Source organism: Herpailurus yagouaroundi, unplaced genomic scaffold (genome assembly GCF_014898765.1).
Source record: "Herpailurus yagouaroundi ecotype Mexico unplaced genomic scaffold, PumYag 141, whole genome shotgun sequence".
NCBI lineage: Eukaryota > Metazoa > Chordata > Mammalia > Carnivora > Felidae > Herpailurus > Herpailurus yagouaroundi.
The window spans coordinates 34,448,724-34,470,103 of NW_024412396.1; the positions used below are offsets into that span (position 1 = coordinate 34,448,724).

The 21,380-nt window shown below is 35.1% G+C and overlaps 1 protein-coding gene across 3 annotated transcripts in view; it reads left to right on the plus strand.

The window, feature by feature from the left end:
* Positions 1-21,380, plus strand: part of ARID4A (AT-rich interaction domain 4A) — a 66,847-nt gene that overhangs the window by 1,878 nt on the left and 43,589 nt on the right. For all 3 annotated transcript variants that reach the window (XM_040477263.1, XM_040477266.1, XM_040477264.1), the window contains exons 3-10: positions 1,603-1,713; positions 3,685-3,750; positions 4,745-4,835; positions 13,134-13,213; positions 13,303-13,397; positions 15,321-15,453; positions 18,786-18,865; positions 20,918-20,994. In XM_040477263.1, the coding sequence (XP_040333197.1) occupies positions 1,603-1,713; positions 3,685-3,750; positions 4,745-4,835; positions 13,134-13,213; positions 13,303-13,397; positions 15,321-15,453; positions 18,786-18,865; positions 20,918-20,994 (733 nt within the window). The remainder of the gene's footprint in view (positions 1-1,602; positions 1,714-3,684; positions 3,751-4,744; positions 4,836-13,133; positions 13,214-13,302; positions 13,398-15,320; positions 15,454-18,785; positions 18,866-20,917; positions 20,995-21,380) is intronic.

Consider the following 21,380-nt stretch of genomic DNA (forward strand, 5'->3'; position numbering starts at 1 on the left):
ATAGCTTTGTGTAGTGCAGTGGCATTGAATGTTTCAGATCAGATATTTATTTGCCAGAGTGTTCCTCTTCAATTTGCATTATCTGTAAATGAACTGACTTTAAAAGGTATTTGATTCCTTACTCATTTACTGTCTCAGTGTATTAAGCTCTGAAATACAGCATTCCCCTAAACTTTCTTGTTTTCCTATCTTCTGGAAATGACATGTTACTTTCTTTACTGTTACTTGGAAAAACTTACTGGAAAAGGAAACATCATTTTCTACTTAAAAGTATCATTTCTAAAGTGTACACTGTTACCTTTGCATTTAGCAGTGTTAGCTCCATTGAATTGAGCCTATATTGAAAACACTTAACTTTGGGGCGCCTGGGTGGCGCAGTCGGTTAAGCGTCCGACTTCAGCCAGGTCACGATCTCGCGGTCCGCGAGTTCGAGCCCGCGTCAGGCTCTGGGTTGATGGTTCAGAGCCTGGAGCCTGTTTCCGATTCTGTGTCTCCCTCTCTCTCTGCCCCTCCCCCGTTCATGCTCTGTCTCTCTCTGTCGCAAAAATAAACAAACGTTGAAAAAAAAATTAAAAAAAAAGAAAACACTTAACTTTAAAAAAAAGGTAAAATGACAAAGAGTAGCTATCATTCTCTTACCATCAAGATTAAGATGAATGGTAGCATGAAATTTGCCACATCTTTCAATGTATCATTCTGATCATGACCATTTGCTAAAAAGTAGATATTTTTTAGTAAAGCTTATTTTTTTCTACACCAAGAAGATTAGTGTGATAAATTAGGTACAGCTCCAAGTTTGGAGCCATCAGTTCATATCTCTGCATTCATCAGCTGAATTTAGACTTAGATTTTTTAATATGTAGCTTTTAGCTAATGATTCCCCCAGATAATGCTCTCCTTATCAAAAGGATTGGCTTCATTTCTTATCTATGCAGATATACTGTGTCCAAAGAGATATTGCTTTAATGTAGCTATATTATTAAACATTTAACCATGTCTTGTTAGTATTAATCTTAACAGTGATATTTCTTCTAATTTTAAAACACAATTTCCAGGAGGCCATAAGTGAATAACTCAAAGTTTTATGAGACACTTACTATGAGTATACCTTTTCTGGTTTTGGAGGTCTTTTTATTTTGTATTTTTAATTTAATTTTATTATTATTATTGTTAAGTAAGCTCTACACCCACCATGGGGCTTGAACTCACAACCCCGAGATCAGGAGTCGCATGCTCTACCAACTGAGCCAGCCAGGTGCCCGTTTTTTTGTTTGTTTGTTTGTTTGTTTCTTAATGTGTTCATTTCTTAAATTATAGAATTGTTGAAACATTTTATATCTGGAAGAAAAAACATTATCATATTTCCTTGCTGATACTTCTCAGTTACTAAGAACTTAAACGTTTTCTGTTGTCAGGATATAGTTTATGCAGTAGGGGAATGCAAGTGCTTGCTTAAGGGGTATTTTCCAAATTATTAATGCTAGTAATAAACAGTACTGTTAATATTCTTAGCACTTTAAATGTAGAACCTTTTAATGTGGCTTAAGGTTGGAGTGTAGGGGAAAATACTAGTGACATTCACATTTTGTGTTCTTTCATCAGGCGGCGGATGAGCCTGCCTACCTGACAGTGGGAACTGATGTCAGTGCCAAGTACCGAGGTGCCTTCTGTGAGGCAAAAATTAAGACTGTGAAAAGGCTGGTAAAAGTTAAGGTAATTTTTTTTTTTTCATGCAACCTGGATTGAGGAGAGTTGGGGAGGAGACTGCAAATCAACATTTTACTGAATCATGACTTCCTGAATCATTATTATGTGAAAGCACTGTTATATACAAATCTATAGGAAAAGCACATTAAGAATTGAGAAATAAAGAACTCGAAATGAGAAGTTATTCCAAAATGCTTCTCTGAAAATACCACATTCATGAGACTTCCTTTTATTTGGCTCTCTGCTGTTGTGGCATGCTTACTTAGGCTGTGATCTCTCTTCTCCCCTTTCATAATATTCAGGTAGAGATGATTTCAAGTGATTAGGAAAAATAATATAGTGGAATTGTTTTAAAGACCATGTTAAAAATGGTTTAAGAATTTTATTTTTAAGGTTCTTTTATGACCAGAAAAAAGTTACTGCATTATTTCTGTATAATATTTCGAAATACCGAAAAGTACCAAAAGATTAATACCCATCGCTTACCTCTCAGAAACTATTAACATTTTCTTGTTTCATTCCAGTAGTTTTCCCACATAAATGTTTTTAATAATCGTACTTAAATTACGAAAGCAATCCACACTTACTATAAACATCTTTAACATTACAGAGCTATGTAAGAAAGTTCATGAAAGTCCTCTTTGATACTACTACAGAGAGATTTATATGGTCTGTCAGATATTGTGCAGAGCCTACTGTAACAATGTTGTTGTTGTTGTTGTTGTTGTTGTTGTTGTTGTTGTTAGATCATGCTGTACTTTCGGTTTTGCAGTTTGCTTTTCACTTACATACCTGATCTTTTCCTGCAAGTGAAGCACCATAAAAGGAGGAAATGTTTGACTTGTTCTATCCCCAACACCTAGACTGGTGCTTGATACATAGTAGACACTCAAAATACGTTGAATGGGTAAATGAACTGGAGCAGGTATTTTCAAAGTGTGGCCCTGGACTAGCAGCATCTGCTTCATCTGGGAACTTGTTTGAAATGCAGATTCTCAGGCCCTGACCCCAGACCTACTGCGTCAGAAAGTCTGGCCGTAGGGTCCAGTGATTGTGTTTTAATAAGCCCTTCAAGTGTTTCTGCTGCATGTTGACGTTTGAGAACCAGTGAATTAGAAGAGTATGATTTGTGTGGTAGAGAAATAGATTTATGTGATTATTATGAGATTTGTGTTTCAATTTTGATCTGGTGGAATTTTTCTTCAAGTACTGTTAAGATATCATTTGACATTTATTTCTTTGTTTCATTTGGCATTTTTACTATGTCAGCTATATGGGATTTGACTACTAAATATTTACTTGGACTTCTTTGAGAACTTAAACTTTCTGTTAGTATTGTGGCTCTAGATATACTTACTTAAAGTCAATACAGTGATTGGGGAGCTCTTATACATACATTATATAGAATTTCAATTTTCATATTTGGGTACTTGATCTATTTGAACGATTGCCCTGTATGTATTTGGGAGAATCTGTAGTAAAAAAGAATACTTATTTGTATGTGAAATACATATCATGATTATTATTTCAGTTTACTTTATAAAGGACCAACAGGGTTCTGGTTTTAATTTGTTTACCTTGTATGTGGGCAGTAATGTTTGATATTGTTTTTTTAATACTTTGTGACAGAACTTTTTATAACTTGTTGATAAAGAACAATGAAGGCAGTTTTAAACTTTCATAGCAATCACTTCAAATTATAAATCTTGTATAGTTCATTAATTCAGCAAACATTTATGAAGTGCCTGTAATACGCATTGACATTTGCTAACTGCTGGGGTTATAGTGACGAAGGAGGATTGTAGCCCTCAAGGAGCTCACAATTAGTGAGAGAGACAATAAACGTAAATATTAGACAATGTAATAAGTATTAAAACAGAAGTAACCACAGGATGGTAAGAAAGCATAGATTAAAGACATCATAAACATGTTGTTTTAAAAGTTAACATGCAAATTATTGTACAAAATGTCTTCCAGGTACTCCTGAAACAGGATAATACTACACAATTGGTGCAGGACGATCAAGTAAAGGGTCCTTTAAGAGTACGTATATTCTGCAGTTTAAAATCTGAAACGATGAATCACAAATACATACAGTAAATTATTAAATTTTCTATTTGTAGACAGTTTTAAAATTTATAAGTATGTTAATCAGAAAACAAAAATACAAATGAAATGTTGTAGAGTTAGTATGTTATGATGTTACATTGGCTATATCCTTTAGAAAGGTAAATCATCTTACAGACAGTAATTTTAGTGTATATATAAACATGAGTTTTCAGCCACCTTTTGTTTTTAATTCTTAGATTGAATACCTCTTTTTTTTTTACATTGTCGTCAGAGATATTTAGCCTGCTAAATAATATACTAGCATTATAACTTTGAATCTTCTGTTGTTCTAAGTTACCAAGTATGTTGACTTCATAATTTAGCTTAGTGAGTACCTATATTGTGTTTTCCATCCATGTTCTGGCCAAACATTTCTAAGTTTATGTAATAAATCTTTGTTATGTCAGAGTACCACTTCGGTTAATATCTGATAGACAAAGGTCTGGAAGCTGAAAGAAGGTCAACTGGTCCATCCCTCTCTCCTCAGGTGAACCTTTATCTAAAAGGTCCCTTAAATATGAATGGTGAATCCAGTATTCAATATTTCTGTGAAAGAAAATTGAAGCTACTTTTGCTATCTTAATGGTTTTCTGATTCTTATATTACACAATTCTCTTGAAGGCAATGTGATATAGTACAAAAGCTCTGAAGTAATACTTAAGAGACTGTGTTCTCATCCTCTCATCCGAGCCACAATATTCAATGTGTAAAATAAGGATAATAATAACAACTATCTTACTAATGCCAAATCATTTTGGGGTTCAGATTGCATGATAAATACATGAGTGCTATAAATGATAAAGATCTAAGTCAATGTATATAAGGTAGAATTATCATAAATGTATATATTTTAACCCAGGTCATATAGTTCATGGGAGTGATTTGGTCTGTTTAAATTTGATAATGAAATTTCAATTTTGTGTTTTAGGTTGGAGCTATTGTTGAAACAAGGACATCTGATGGATCCTTTCAGGAAGCTATTATCAGCAAGTTGACAGATGCTAGTTGGTATACTGTGGGTAAGTAGTTAATTTAATACATAGGATTTAATTTGGAGTTGCATATATTTTTATTTTGTAAATACACTGAATCATTATGTTGGCAGAAATAGGTATTATTTACTGTCAATTTACTTGATATAGTTGGCTGAAATTTTAATGATGGCCGCTGGTAACAAAAATAATATCTCTTTGGTCACTTGTGGGTATTTGATCCAAGAAGGTACCTGGGGTGCCAGGGTGGCTCGGTTGGTTAAGAGTCCGACTCTTGACTTTGGCTCAGGTCATGATCTCATAGTTTGTTGAATTCGAGCCCCACGTTAGGTTCTGCTCTGAAAGCACAGAGCGTGCTTGGGATTCTCCCTCTCCCTCTCTCTCTCTCTCTCTCTCTCTCTCTCGCTTTCAAAACAAACTTAAAACAACAACAACAAAAAGAATGTACTTCTTTTTTAGGTTACCTAGATATTTCTTTTCAAGAAGGTTAAGTTATATGCTTATTTTTCTTCCATTAGAAAGTCAGTACAAGTTAGTATTGTAAGTAATCAGACATTTTTACTTTTCCTGTAATTACAATTAAGGTTGCACAGCTGCAATCTTTTAATGTATTGTTGCTTGTTTTACATAAGGATAATACAGATGTTACCACAAAATTTAAAGACTAAAAAAATTCTGGCTAGAGTAGATTCAAGTCTAGATGATCATAGCTTAATTTTTGATTTTTCATTTAGTCAAGTCTCAACACCTTTCAGAAAAGATATAGGTGCTACTATGGGGTGCCTGAGTGGCTCAGTCAGTTAAGTGTCCACCTTCGGCTCAGGTTATGATCTTGTGGTTCTTGGGTTCAAGCCCCGCATCGGCCTGTCTGTCAGCACAAAGCCTGTTTCAGATCCTCTGTGCCCCTCTCTCTCTGCCCCTCACCTGCTCACACACACACTTTCTCTCTCTCAAAAATAAACATTAAAAAAAAAAAAAAAAAGAGGGGTGCCTGGATGGCTCAGTTGGTTAAGCGTCCGACTTCTGCTCAGGTCATGATCTCACGGTTTGTGGATTCGGCCCTGCATTGGGCTCTGTGCTGACGACAGCTCAGAGCCTAGAGCCTGCTTCGGATTTTGTGTCTCCTTCTCTCTCCCCCCCCCCCCCCCCCACTTTGCTCTGTCTTTCTCTCAAAAATAAATATAAAAAAATTTTTAAATGTTCACTATAAAAAAAGGAAAGATACATGTGCTGCTAATGAGAATGCATACTTAACATTCCATGCATAAGCTTACGCTTGCTTTAAAAAACTTTAGGGAGTAGCAACAAGTGTCTTAATGCATGTAAACTAAAACTTAAATGTACTACTTATATAGTTGCTGTTATTATGTTGATAAGAATAGTAATGATTAAGATTTCCTAATCTCCTCTCAGTACGTTCAAACTACACAATCCTGTGGATAACATCCATCCTTTATTTTATACTGAACATCTATAGCATTGTTTGGTTTTTACATTTATATCTTGGTATAAGTGGTATAATTATGGTGTTGAGGTTTCCTTAAGGAAAGGAAATGATCCTGTAGGTTTACTTTTAGTTTACTTGATTTGTGGCTTTGGGTAAAAATCATTCATCTTCAGGTGATGCTCAAAGCTGTGAAGAATGTGCTTTGTTTAAAAATTGTACTTCTTGTGTCTTACTCTGTGGCTTCTATTAGTAGTAGCAGTTTGTTGTATGTAACTACTATTTTCTAACCATTTTTATTCTTCTTGGGCCTCTTAGAAAGCAGTGTCAGTTCACAATGGTGCTGTTACTATGAACTACGTATTTTTAGGAAGCTTGGTTGTGGCTGTTGATAGTTGTTAGAGATTTAAAAACTAAGTTTAATGTTAACTTTTAGAGATTAAGTAAATACAATTTTATTATATTAAAGCAGTGATAACAATTACAGGCATTGAGAGGCGCCTGGGTGGCTCAGTCGGTCAAGCCTCCGACTCTTGGTTTTGGCTCGGGTCATGATCTCCCAGTTCGTGAATTCGAGCCCTGCGTCCAGCTGTGCACTGACAGCGTGAAGCCTGCTTGGGATCCTCCTCCTCCCTCTGTCCCTGCCCTGCTCATGCTCTCTTTCTCTCTCTCTCTCAAAAGTAAAAAAAAAATTACAGGCACTGATACGTGCAGAGTTACGCAAGATTATGTGATGTGTATTCAAATACTAATATTGCATCCTATTTGATATTTAATATCAAGGCTGCATTCACAGTACTTGTGAAGTTTTACTGATATAATGCTTGTGATTCTGCAGAAGCGATACTTCTCGTGTTTTCACATTTGGGACTTCTGCACTCCAGAATAGCAGATCTTTATCCTTTACATGAATGGCATTTTAGCATTTCTAAAAGCTAGTTGCTACTGAGCATTCTCTGTGGTGATTTTCTGTGATGAGTAATTACAGAAGAAACTGTATAATTCTTTTTCTGAAAGAGCTTAGCATCTTAATTGCATGTAATTCGTGTATCAAGCATTAGTGTACATAAGAATCACTTGGTGTTTGTTTAAAAAATGAGGATTTGAGGACTCCAAATCTCTTCAATTTAGTAGGTCTGGGGATGGCAATCCAAGAATCTTTCTTTTTATAATTACATTGGGTGAATTTAATGCAGGTATTACACATTAGTAAAGTAGTCCATACTAAGAAAAAATGGAGACTTATTCAGGAGAAAAATTCAAAATATTTAAGTTGTTTGCATCTTTGTAATGATGGCAAGTGACCTAAAAAATCTAAGATGTTAACAAGCACTGTTCACTTAAGTATGTTCAATATAGCACTCTCTGTTATAAAGAATATTTAGATATTGAAGCATGTAGCCCACATAAAGAATGATTAGAGTATAATGAGCCTAAAAGATGGCAAAATAAAATGTGTCCTCTATCACAGGTCATGAGCCTTCTATATTTTTCAATTAATTGAGTGACTACTACCTGTTGGGTTTAATTCCTCTTTTCTGAAATTCTTCTTGGTTTCTAATTCCTAGTGAAGTGTTATATAGGTAGAATCAGAAAGTTACACAAAGTATTAATGATCTCCATATCACTTTTTTATTTTAAGAGATCTCAAACTTTGACTATTAAAAACAAAAGAGGATACCACACTACTGGTTTAGATCAAATAAGAGTTATGATCATTGGTGATCAAAAGCTACCTAATGAGTCTGATATTAACTTACGTAATATAGGTACTTTTCCTACGATAGATGAATAACCAATTATAAAAAAGAGCCTGGGTGGCGCAGTCGGTTAAGCGTCCGACTTCAGCGGTCCGTGAGTTTGAGCCCCGCATCAGGCTCTGGGCTGATGGCTCAGAGCCTGGAGCCTGTTTCCGATTCTGTGTCTCCCTCTCTCTCTGCCCCTCCCCCGTTCATTCTCTGTCCCAAAAATAAATAAACGTTGAAAAAAAAAATTAAAAAAAAAAAAAGACTATAGATCTAATATGAACTAATTTTTAAAAATCTAATATTACCTTCCTCTTTAATGTTGAATAATAAGTGGCCTGAGTTTATGGATTTTTTGTTTGTTTTTTGAGCCTTGGAAATATTTCCTCTTCGTAACATAAAACAGTGCTTCCCTAGCATAGTTTATTCAATTGGCAGTTCTTATCTTTGCATTAAAGATAAGGAATCTGCAATGTATAGAAGTGTATGGTTACCTTTCTAGTGGTTCAAAGGTATTAATTAGGATTGGAATTTGTATCTCCACTTGAATGTTGCCATTAACTCCTGGTAAATACAGCTGTCCATAAAACATTCTAAAACTGCTCTTCTTTTGCTTTTTTTGGAATATAAAAATAACACATTGTACTTGAAAAATAAGGAAAATGTAAAGGACAGAATTGTTATTAATTTTAGTAATTTACATATAAAATGTATATTCATATGTACAATATATAAAATTTTACACTAAAATTTATTTGATTATTTATATATCTTTGTGACAAATGCTTTTTAAGACTCAAGATTTTTTCATGCTTTCTGGTTACTGTTTTGTACATCAGTTGTATCAGATTTCATGGAAGTTATGGTTCATGGAGTAGAGGAGGTTTAGCTTAAACTGGTGAATGGACTGACTTTTGTAGAATGTGCTGTAGACTTACTAAGGCTTTTTTTTTTTTTTTTTAATGTTTATTTATTTTGAGAGAGAGCACACGTAAGCAGGGCAGAGAGACAGGGAGAGACAGAATCCCATGCAGGCTCCGTGCTGTCAGTGCAAAGCTCAACTGGGGACGTGACTCACCAACTGTGAGATCATGACCTGAGCCAAAATCTAGAGTCAGATGCTTAACCAACTGAGCTACCCAGGTGCCCCAAGGCTTTTTAATTTAGTTAGAACCTCTTATGACAAGTGTTTTTATAATCAGAGTCAACCACACAAATGTTTTCTTTTTTTTTTTTTTCCCCAACGTTTTTTTATTTATTTTTGGGACAGAGAGAGACAGAGCATGAACGGGGGAGGGGCAGAGAGAGAGGGAGACACAGAATCGGAAACAGGCTCCAGGCTCTGAGCCATCAGCCCAGAGCCCGACGCTCGAACTCACGGACCGCGAGATCGCGACCTGGCTGAAGTCGGACGCTTAACCGACTGCGCCACCCAGGCGCCCCCACACAAATGTTTTCAAAACCAGGACTAGAAGAGCATTTAGAAAGTACTAAGCAACAAAGAAATCTATGCCTTCCTGTGATGTGCTTTAACCTGTTGTTTAAATGGCCTTCCAAAAGACTTAGCATTCCCATGATATTTTGTCAATATCATTATACATTTGTTAAGTTTCTTGATTTCTGAAGTTCTGGACCTTGGCTGCAAAGGGATTTCTGTATCACAAATGAGTTTATGTAACAAAACTATTGGTTTTACCTAGAGTATGTAATTTTAAAGTTTTTATCCACTATGTGAAATATTTTAATTAATATATGAATGTATATATAAATATTTTATTAATTTTAACTGGTATACACAGATACAACAATAATATTTTCTTTTTGCAAAGTCAGAATTCTTGACTTCTCTCCTGTGTTCATTTTATGCCTCTGCCCCATACCTATTTATTATGCATTTTGATTCCCCCTTAACAAAACTGTAGCTCATTGATTAGCCTTCTGATTCTCAATTTCTTTATAAAAGAGGATAGCGATTCCTACCTGGCAGAGGCTGCTGTGAGAATTAGGACATGGTAGAAGCTTAATAGGTGATAGCCAATTACATCTTTGGAGAGATAAAGTTAATTTACTATTGTTCTCTTACTGTCCTCCAGCATCTAACAGTGCTATTTTCATGGGTAGATCTTTTTGTATTTAGTAGTTAGATAGATCCCTGTTGCTTTTGTTTCTTTTAATTCTCAAGTGTAGAGTTAGGCTTCGTATATTTGTTTGCATTAGCATTGTTTTGTCTAGCCTGATCAATTATTGAGAGAGACTTAGCTTTGTCATTTTCAAATTAAGTTTTTGTATCTGTATTTAACATAATAACAGAGATACTGCTTTTGTATGTTTTGCACTCAATAGTCTATTTAAATACCATTTTTGTCAAGTAGAAAACATTTCATAGAATTACTAAATCCTTATAGTCAGACTTTTTCCTCTTGGCATACTGTAATAGACATCTTGAACTTAAAAAAAAGCTAAATATACTATATACACCAGTTTATATATACCAATTAATTATTTCACTCTTATCAAAATGCCAGAGTCACTCTTCAGTGCCTGAAGAGTGTTTGGTGTTCTTTTAGATGATACTTTTAACATGGAAGTTATAGAGGAAACTTGTTCTAGATGGAACTTCTTCATGATTTTGATAATTGGGGATGTCTTGATTAATAGGTTCACTGTGTTGTTGGGGTTTCTATTTGTCTTTCAGAAAATCTTGAGAAGTTATGTAGCTTTTCAGACTTGTATAAAGTACTCAAATACATACCTTTGTATAGTCCGTGAATTAAAAAAAAAAAAAGTAAATTGTTTCTCTTTGTTCACTCAAAGTTGGAAGCATTCTTATATAAAATCATAAAATTGTTGTTGGTGCCACAGTTCTCTTTTGAGAAGTTTTTTTGGTTCTTACATCATTTTTATCCATGATAAAGTATGTTGAAGTTAAAAGTATTTTTCCTTCAAAAATCTGATTATTTCAGAGATTATTTTAAGTTAGTTTATTTATTTATTTTGAGAGAGAGAGAGCACGTGCGAGAGCATGTGGGAGGGACAGAGAGAGGAAGAGAGAGAAAATCCCAACCAGTCTCTACACCGTCAGCGCATAGCCCGACATGGGGCTCTAACTCGCGAACTGTGAGATCAAGCCCTGCGCCAAAATCGAGAGTTGGACACTTAACTGAGCCAACCAGGCACCCTTAAAGTGATTATTTTAAAAAAACAAGAATTAAAGATTTTAAATTGTTGAAATTTCTCATCAGAACATTTTGATTTGAGGCTGCCATTGATTAATGATGAAACACTGTGGAAAACATTTTGCATAAATTTGATATTATGGATTGTTCTGATATTCTCATGTTCCTTCCTCACGCCTCCACTTAAATGTGTGTGCACATGGGTGTGTATGTGTGTGTCCGTTGTTACCATCTTATATATTGTAGCCTTTAAGGAAAATTGGAACTTTTAAGCTTTTATTCTTTAATATACTTATGGATATTAATACAAACATGAAGGATTATTTTAAGTTTGGTATAATAATTTCATGATCTTGAAGTTTTAAAAGAACAGTGGTGTATTTATTAGATTTGATGACACCATGTGAATCATAATTTTGTTACAAATGTTTAGAGCACTGTTAATCAAGTGTATATTAGTAATGTAATTGTTGGAGGATATTGTGTTTTATCCTGTCGTTGTGTTTGCAGCGGTCATTAATTTCTGCGTTATTGACTGTACAACACGGCTCCTTTTGTGCAAACATGGTTCTCTGAATATGTGCTTCAGGAACTTTTCATTTTCTCTGCATTGTCTCCTGCATGTAAGAGAATTTAAACTAGTTGTCTTTACTTTTGGAGAAAGAACTGACTGAGGTAGATAAATACTGAAGAAGTTGACTGCTCTTACATAAGTTCTTAGCATGAAAAAAATAAGTTAATGATTAAATATTATTAAAGCAAAGTAATGTAGAGTTTCCCTTTATTAACGTTAATTTATTCTGTTAGAATGAAAAAGCATCTAGAATTATGGAAGTTGGGATTACATCTTAAAATTTTTTTTTTTCAACGTTTATTTATTTTTGGGACAGAGAGAGACAGAGCATGAACGGGGGAGGGTCAGAGAGAGAGGGAGACACAGAATCGGAAACAGGCTCCAGGCTCTGAGCCATCAGCCCAGAGCCTGACGCGGGGCTCGAACTCACGGACCGCGAGATCGTGACCTGGCTGAAGTCGGACGCTTAACCGACTGCGCCACCCAGGCGCCCCGGGATTACATCTTAAAATAACTATTTCTGTGTATATGCCTTCCTGTGTATATGTTATTTTCATACAATACACAAACATATATTGATACGTGTTTGCATTATAAGTATCTGAGGTAAGGATTCCACCTTTTTATATTTTATTTCTTCATAATGATGGGCAATCAGGTGTCTTCTGAGAGCATTTTCTTTTTAATACACTTGGTAACTGTTAGATGTTAAAATAAGAGTATGTTTCTGGAAAATTAAGCCTATAAAATTTTTTTTTAATGTAGTAAAAGTAAAAACTTCTGAGAAAGCTTCTGTGTAATTATAACTGACTTTTGAAATTTAAGAAAATTTCATCTTTCTGATGTTTCCTTGTTTCAACCTTTAATTCTAAATTTCTTAATCCTTCTCCAGCAAAAGAAAAATGTTGAATCTTATGACTTTAGAATTTGGTACCCAATAGACTTTTCTTAAGGAAGTTATGTAAATAAGTAGAGGTAGTACAATAATCCAAGAAGCATTCCTAGAAGTCAAACAGTTTCTGGAAGTTAGAGATACTTCATTGATAACTGTTCTGAACAAAACTCATAATACTTCTTTTTTTGTAAACCAGGTTTTTTTTTTTTTTTTTTTGCTCATTCTTCCAGGATTAAAGGTAATTTAATCACTGGTGCTTTGATTAGGTTGCTAAGTGAATGGAGACACTTAGGCAGTTGGGAGCAGCCATGTAACCTGTGTTCAGTATCTACAGAATGAGAAATGTACTGTGTACATTTTAAAAGCTTTTGAAAAAAAAAATAATGGTTCTTACAAATATTAGGCTTAACTAAATAGCAGCAATATCGTTCTCTGCAGTGACATGTTTACTTAGTGTGTATAAATTCTCTAATATCTCTTGCTTCTTGTAGTGTTTGATGATGGTGATGAGAGAACACTGAGACGCACTTCACTTTGCCTAAAAGGAGAGAGACATTTTGCCGAGAGTGAGGTAGGGTGACATGGATGGACTTTTTGAGTTGAATAACTTCTAACATCAAGGCAAGATGTGATTTAATTTGTCTGTTGTTTCTTATCTAGACACTTGACCAGCTTCCCTTAACAAATCCAGAGCATTTTGGAACTCCTGTAATTGCAAAGAAGACGAACAGAGGAAGGAGGTCATCTCTTCCTGTGTGAGTGTTTCATATACAGTAATATTACAGTTATTACAACATTAAACAAATGAGTCTTCTAAGATGGCTAAAATTGTTCAGGTAACTTTTCCATAGTATCTTGTATCATTATGTGAGACATTTTACCTTGAGCAGACCTTGTTCTTAATTATTCCCATTACTCTGAGAATTATCATAACTCCTTTTTCAAAAAGGGGTATTTTTGTCTTGAGTTACTTTGCCAAATTTCTTAATTGATATGATGTGCTTTTCTATTTTAAGTGAGTATATGTATTTTTTAACCTTTTTATTTCAAAAACATTCCAAACTTAAAAATTGTGCAATAAACTTTCATATACTCATCATCTAGATTCAGTAATTGTTAAAATTTTTGGCACATTTGCTTTATCATTCCCTCTGTGGATATGTAGCTATTTTTTAACTTAATGATTATTTTTTATTATTACCATTTTTTAACGTTTATTTTTTGAGAGAGAGCATGCACACGCAAGTATGGGAGAGGCAGAGAGAGAGGGAGAGAGAGAATCCTAAGCAGGCTCCACACTGTCAGTGCAGAGTCTGACTCGGGGCTCGAACCCACGGACCATTAGATCATGACCTGAGCCAAATCCAAGAGTCCAACACTCAACTGACTGAGCCACCCAGGCGCCCTAATGATAATTTTAATTGGTTGAACCTTCTGAAAGTATATTATAAGCATCAGACCTACCTTTAAATACTTTAAGAATAAGGAAATTCTCTTATATAGCCAAAGTATGATTATCAAATTCAGATAATTCAACATTAATAAAATGCTATTATCTAATAATATATAGTCCATATTTTAAATTTTGCCACTTGTCCCAATAATAGCCTTTATAGGCATCCACTGAATCCAGGGTCCAACCCAAGATCATGCATTACATTTTGTTTATATGGTTCTTTTTTTTTTTTTTTTTTGGACAGAGAGGGTGCAAGAGAGCGAGGGGCAGAGAAAGAGAGAATACCACGAGTGGCAGAGGGATAGAGAAGCAAGGGCTTACCCCAAGTAGGGCTCAGCTTACTTGATGCGGGACTTGAACTCAGGAACCATGAGATCTGACCTGAGCCGAAGTCAGATACTTAAGTGACTGAGCCACTGGGGCGCCCTAGTTTTGTTTTTTTATAATTTTTTTTTTAAGTTTATTTACTTATTTAGAGAGAGGCAGAGACAGCACAAGCAGGGGAGGGGCAGAGAGGGAGAGAGAAATCCAAGCAGCCTCCATGCTGTCAGCTTAGAGCCCGACATGGTGTTTGAACTCATGAAATGTGAGATTAAGACCCAAGCTGAAACCGAGAATCGGACGCTCAACTGACTATGCCACTCACGCACCCCTGGGCATCCTAGTTTATATAGTTCTTAAATCTCCTTTAATCTGGAAAAGTTCTTCAGTTTTTTTGTTTTTTTGATTGATATTTTTGAAGAGTACAGGCCCGTTTTGTAGACTGTTCCTCACCATGGGTTTGTTTGCTTGTTTAATTGTGTAGATAAGCTAATTTAAATAAACCTTCACATGTTTTTTGATGAGATCCTTTCATAACCTGTTAGGAAATAGAGTTACATCTGGCATATATAAAAGATAGAAGGATAATCTTTTTAAAAAAATGTGTTTGGCACAGTAAGTACTTCATGGTGACATAATTAGGCTTTTCTGTCCCAGCTGGTAGTTGGCATAAGAGCTAAGTCCAAATCCTCATTCATCTAGTGGCATGGACTCAGAGTCACCATGGACAGCTCAGGACTACTTTGGGACTAGGGAAGTATCCATCTCTTCAATTTCAGTAAGAGGCTACTTTTACTCGAGTAATCCAGATTAGAAATTGAATTGTACATGTTAAATTCACACCACTCTGTCTCAACAGTGGTTTATGTTAAGATCATGATAGAGTTATTCTGACTTTTAGTAATGAAGATGAAAAGGAAGAAGAAAGTAGTGAAGAGGAAGATGACGATAAGCGACGTCTCAATGACGAATTGTTAGGAAAAGTTGTAAGTGTGATATCAACATCTGAGAAGACTGATGGGTATCCTGCTTTGGTAAGTAAGATTTCTTTGCAGAATTAATCAATCATTTAAAATTTTGTTTAACATGGATCTTTAGAAAGCATTTAAAATATTTTGAAAGTATTACCCGAATTTAATTTGGACTTTATTGCAACATTGAGCAATCCTACTTAGGTCTCACATACTTCACTGTTTTCCTTTGTTATTTCCTTTAATTTTCTATAATCAGTCATTTATTGGGATCTTTCAGTTCTTCCTTGAAAATGTGTGCAGTGGTCTCTTTTTATCCTATTCCTGTTACCATTTTACACTTGATTTATAGTAATTTCCTCCAAGTTCCTTTAACTTGATTCTTGGGTTTTTTGCTAAATTTAGACAAATTTTCCAGAAGCAACTTCTATAGAGTAGTTTTTAAACACTGATTTAATCATGGTAGTCCCATTCTCAAAAACCCCAAAAAACCTTCACAGACTGCCTAATGGATCAATTCTGGATTCTTTAGATGGATTTCTGAGGCTATCCTAGCTCTTAGTTTCCCATTTTCAGTGTAAGCTTCATACTCAGGTTCTCTCTTAACTGCTCCCTGTGTAAAACACTTCTCTTCCAAACCTTTACCCTTTTGCCTTAAATCAATTAGTATTTACTGAGGATGTGCAGGGAGTTCCACCTCTAAGTTGCTTAGAAGAGAGAAAACTATGAACCTTGTAACACATTGCTCTCGAGGACCTTGTTGTATACATCTAAGAGATTACATAGCAATTAAAGTTTATATAGTCATTTTTAAAACTTGGCGCAGACACTGGAGTAGGAAAGGGAGTATTGGGGAAAGGAAGGGTGGGTACACCTAGGTTTTGCAAATAATAAGTCTTGGATGGGTTGGTAGGGAAATCTAATCTTTGCTTACTCAGGGGAAGGAATGAGAAGAAGGGATGGGCAAGAGAATTATTTCATGAGAGGAATCAATAATACTTGGTAATACCTGTCTCCATTTCCTCCTTTTTGTACTCCTCTCCTTTTAAGTGTCTTAACGTTCAGCTCAAGGCCTACGTTTTCTTCAGTCTCCCTTAACTACTCTAACATAACTATTCCCCTTTTCTGAGTTTTGATATGACATATATCTCTAACAACAGTGCTGGCACAAAATGTGTCCCGAATTAGATTAGAATCCTTTAGTGAACGGAGGCCAATTTTTAATGTTTCTGTGTGCATGTAAGTACATTACTCAGTTGCTATATATAGTAAGTTTACCTAGAAAAAGTCTGAAAATCCTTTGAGTCTTTCAGTTGTACAGGCAAACAAGTAAATGGGTTTGGATTCAGAATATTCAGGTCATAATTTGCCAAGACATTTTTTTTAAGAGATTTTTTTAATTCCTTCATTTACTCAACAGACTTATTTGTCAGGGAATGTAGAAAATAAAAGATGAGTAAGACACTAATCTCACATTTTATTAATATTGTAATTTTAATGCAGAGAATAATTCAAGTAACTTTATATACAATAGTATATGTTCAACATTAGGACTTCTTGTCCTGAAAATTTACATTTATTGAAGGAAATCCAGAAAGTCTTCATGAAGCTTGTGCTTTTGAACTGAGCCTTGACAGATTTAAAGTTAGTTAAGCAGAGCTTCTCTAGAGGACTTAGAGGAAAACAGTAAAAGCAGAAAAGCAAAGGGTTTGCTCATGGAACTATTTGCTCTGGAAATCCATTTTGGCTAAATGTTAAACAACAATAGGGGAATAATAGGAAATAAGACTGGGAAGATAATTTGGATCTAGGGCAGAAGAGTCTTTTTTTTTTTTAATTTTTTTTTTTCAACGTTTATTTATTTTTGGGACAGAGAGAGACAGAGCATGAACGGGGGAGGGGCAGAGAGAGAGGGAGACACAGAATCGGAAACAGGCTCCAGGCTCTGAGCCATCAGCCCAGAACCCGACGCGGGGCTCGAACTCACGGACCGCGAGATCGTGACCTGGCTGAAGTCGGACACTTAACCGACTGCGCCACCCAGGCGCCCCAGAAGAGTCTTTAAAAGTTCACCCCAGGAATGTGGCTATAATTCTGCATAGAATTTTGCAGAAGAGTAACATTATTGAGCTGCGTGTTTAGGAATGTTAATGAGGCAGTAGTGTGTTGAATGGATTGTTGGAAACACTGGAGATGACAGGAATCAATTTGGAGGCCATTATAGTGGTTCACAGGTGAGGTAATTAAGCCCTGGGCTGTGCCTACTCATCCTTTAAGACTTAATCTTAAGCCTTTGCTGCCATACCTCTTCCTTCCCCAGATTGGGTTAAGTCTTCTTCCTAGGTGTTTTCATCTCTGTACTTATCCTCCATGGTGTTGTTTTGTTTTTACCTCTCCATTGTGCCATTAGCTCCTTAAGGGCAGACACAACTCTACTATTTGTCTAATAATTACCAGCGTCTAACAAACACACATTTACTGCCATCTGATGTTAAGGCAGCTGATACAACAGCCAAGAATTTTTAATTATCTGGATATAGACTGTTTAATATGATAGCCATGAGTCCTACGTGACTGTTTACATTTACATGTAATTTAATTAAAATTAAATAGAATTAAAAATTCAGTCTCTCAGTTGCACTACCACATTTTAAGTGCTTAGCAGTGCAGATAACAGAACATTTCCATCATTGCATAAAGTTCTGTGGGTGGTGCTAGATTGTAGCAGAGGGGGGCTAGTGTTAGGGGTGATAATGAGCAGGTAAATTTCAGCAATTCATTGGTAGACTTTATTTTTAAAAAATATTAAGTGCCATAAAGAATGTATAGAGATTAGCTATTTACTAATGTTCAGACATTTGTTACTTTTAAAAGTTAAGAAATTAAAAAGTTCTTAGATTTTCTTTGATATGCTTTCATTACTAAAAATTGTAATGCTCTGGTAAGAAAGGGAACTTAGATATTTATTTTAAACAAATAGCAGATTTCAAAATAGAACTTGATTCAAGGATATTTTTAAAAATTATACTATGCCACATTTTCATCACAGATCATATGTTTGACTTTTTGGACAAGAAATGATTATGTAGCTTAGAAGAAATCAAATTTTTTAAAGTGGTGGTCATATTTATATTGTATTAACTATTTATTGTATAATCTGATAACTGAATAAATTAAATATCCAGAAAACCAATAAGGTAAAGAAAAATCACAAGGCAACCTTCTTTTTTAAGTAATTCATTTATAATGGAAATTGTTAATAATTAAACTCTTTCTTAACAAAATATAATTCATTTGAGAAGTGAGGGGGATCCAGAACTACTCTTTTTAAAAATGTATATTTTTTTGAGCAAGGGAAATTAGGCACCAACCCTGTTCTTTATTTTGTATTTCAGGTAATATCTCCCAGCTGTAATGATGACATCACAGTGAAAAAAGACCAGTGTTTAGTTCGATCATTTATCGATTCTAAATTGTGAGTCACTTAATAGTATTATGGTAGGAGAAAAAAAAATGAGATCACAGTGATAGATCCTTCCATAGTCCACACTTTATTTTGAAAAGTCTGATCATTTCATGAACTGTCATTACATATTATGCTTTGACTTTTTGTAACGTAGTTTATTTTTTCCTAATTTTAATTTAAAATAACTAATTTTAATTTAGTTATGTAAAAACTAAACAATGTAATAATATTTAAAAAGTTTTTTTATACAGCATGGTATTGGTTTTCTCTTTTTTTTTTTTAACATTTTTTATTTATTTTTGGGACAGAGAGAGACAGAGCATGAACGGGGGAGGGGCAGAGAGAGAGGGAGACACAGAATCGGAAACAGGCTCCAGGCTCCGAGCCATCAGCCCAGAGCCTGACGCGGGGCTCGAACTCACGAACCGCGAGATCGTGACCTGGCTGAAGTCGGACGCTTAACCGACTGCGCCACCCAGGCGCCCCTGGTTTTCTCTTTAATTGTAAAAGCTTGGTACTTTTATTATGTGTACTATTTCATATTATGAACTATTAAACTTTTCATGGAATATTACTAAAATAATTATTTTGACTTTTTTCCTGATTAAGTCAGATTTTTAGAAACTTTTTTAACCTCAGCTTTGTTTTGTTTCCCATAAAGGATGTAAAAAAAAAAAAAGTGCGTGTGTTTGTATGTATAAGTGTATATAGAGAGAAGTACTGTGGAAAATTTAATATATCTTACAATGATAAAAATATTTTAATATTCTTTTATTTATTTATTTATTTATTTATTTATTTATTTAACTAAACTAAATAGTAAATTTAAGAAATAGCAAAGATCAGGGGTGCCTGAATGGCTCAGTTCATTAAGCATCTGACTTCAGCTCAGGTCATGATCTCACGTTTCGTGAGTTAGAACCCTGCATCGAGCTCTCTGCTGTCAGTGCAGAGCTTGCTTCAGATCCTCTGTCTCCTCTCTGCCCCTTCCCTGCTCTTGCTCATGCTCTCTCTCAAAAATAAAATAAACTTAAAAAGAGAAATAGTAAAGATCAAAATAGACATTGTATCTTCAATAAGGCAAATATGCTGATACAAAGTATCCCATACCGTGTGTGTGTGTGTGTGTGTGTGTGTGTGTGTGTGTGTGTGTGTGTTGCGTAGATTGAAATATTACAAATGTGAAGCTTTCAAATTAGTGTATTTTGAGTATGTCAATCTTTAGAATTAAGGTACTAATTTTGGGGTTGTCTGGGTGGCTCAGTCAGTTAAGTGTCCAACCCTTGGTTTGAGTTCAGGTCATGATCCCATGGTTGGGGAGTTCAATCCCCACTCTGTGCTGACAGCAAGGAGCCTGCTTGGGATTTCTCTCTCGCTGTTTCTTTCTCTAAATAAATAAATAAACATTAAAAAAAAGGATACTAGCTTTGCCTATATTGTGTCTTGCCTTTTATTAAGGATTAGGATATGTGTGGTGCATGGTTTTTTTTTTTGTAACTTTTATTTTTTTTATTATAAATTTTTTTTTTAACATTTATTTACTATTGAGAGACAGACACAGAGCATGAGCAGGGAAGGGGCAGAGAGAGGGTGAGACAGAATCCGAAGCAGGCTCCAGGCTCCAAGCTGTCAGCACAGAGCCTGACACGGGGCTTGAACTCACAAACTGTGAGATCATGACCTGAGCTGAAGTCAGACGCTTAACTGACTGAGCCACCCAGGCACTCCTTAACCTTTATTTTTGGGAGAGAGTGCGAGCAGGGGAGGGGCAGAGAGAGGAGGAAGATGCAGAATCTGAAGCAGGCTCCAGGCTCTGAGCTGTCAGCACAGATCCCGGTCTGGGGCTCAAACTCATGGACTGAGACATCATGACCTGAGCCAAAGTTGGACACTTAACTGACTGAGCCCCCTGGGCGCCCCAGGATATGCATGTTCTTTTAAAAATATTTTATAGGCAAAATAATTTTGATTTTGAGGCTTATATTCTTCTGTGTTAACATTATTTGTCATAATTTTTATTTAATAATGGTTTCTCTCCCCTTTATTCTTCCATATAATTAGTTATTCTATAGCAAGAAAGGATATCAAGGAAATAGATATTCTCAATCTACCTGAATCTGAGCTCTCTGCTAAACCAGGTAAAATAAGAATGAATCAATCCATTATTTCATGATGTGGCTCTAAATGGCAAATAGTGGCTAAACCAAGGCTGAATATTCTCTGGTGCCATTTTAATTGTTTAGAGTTAGTATCTACTCTTATTTGATGGCTATTTTTTAAATATCTGGATAAAATATTTTATATGTAGTTTTTAGTTTAACTTTTAATATTAAGTTTAACTTTTCATGTTTTACCATTAATATTTTTAACAGTATTCCCTAGAGTAATAATAAACATTAATAAAACATTATGACTTAGGTATGTTTAAGTTAATGATATCATTTTATAAGTGACAGCTGAATTTGAATCTAGATCTTCTGACTCTGAATGTTTTCTATTATTCTGTGTTGCTAAGTCCATAATA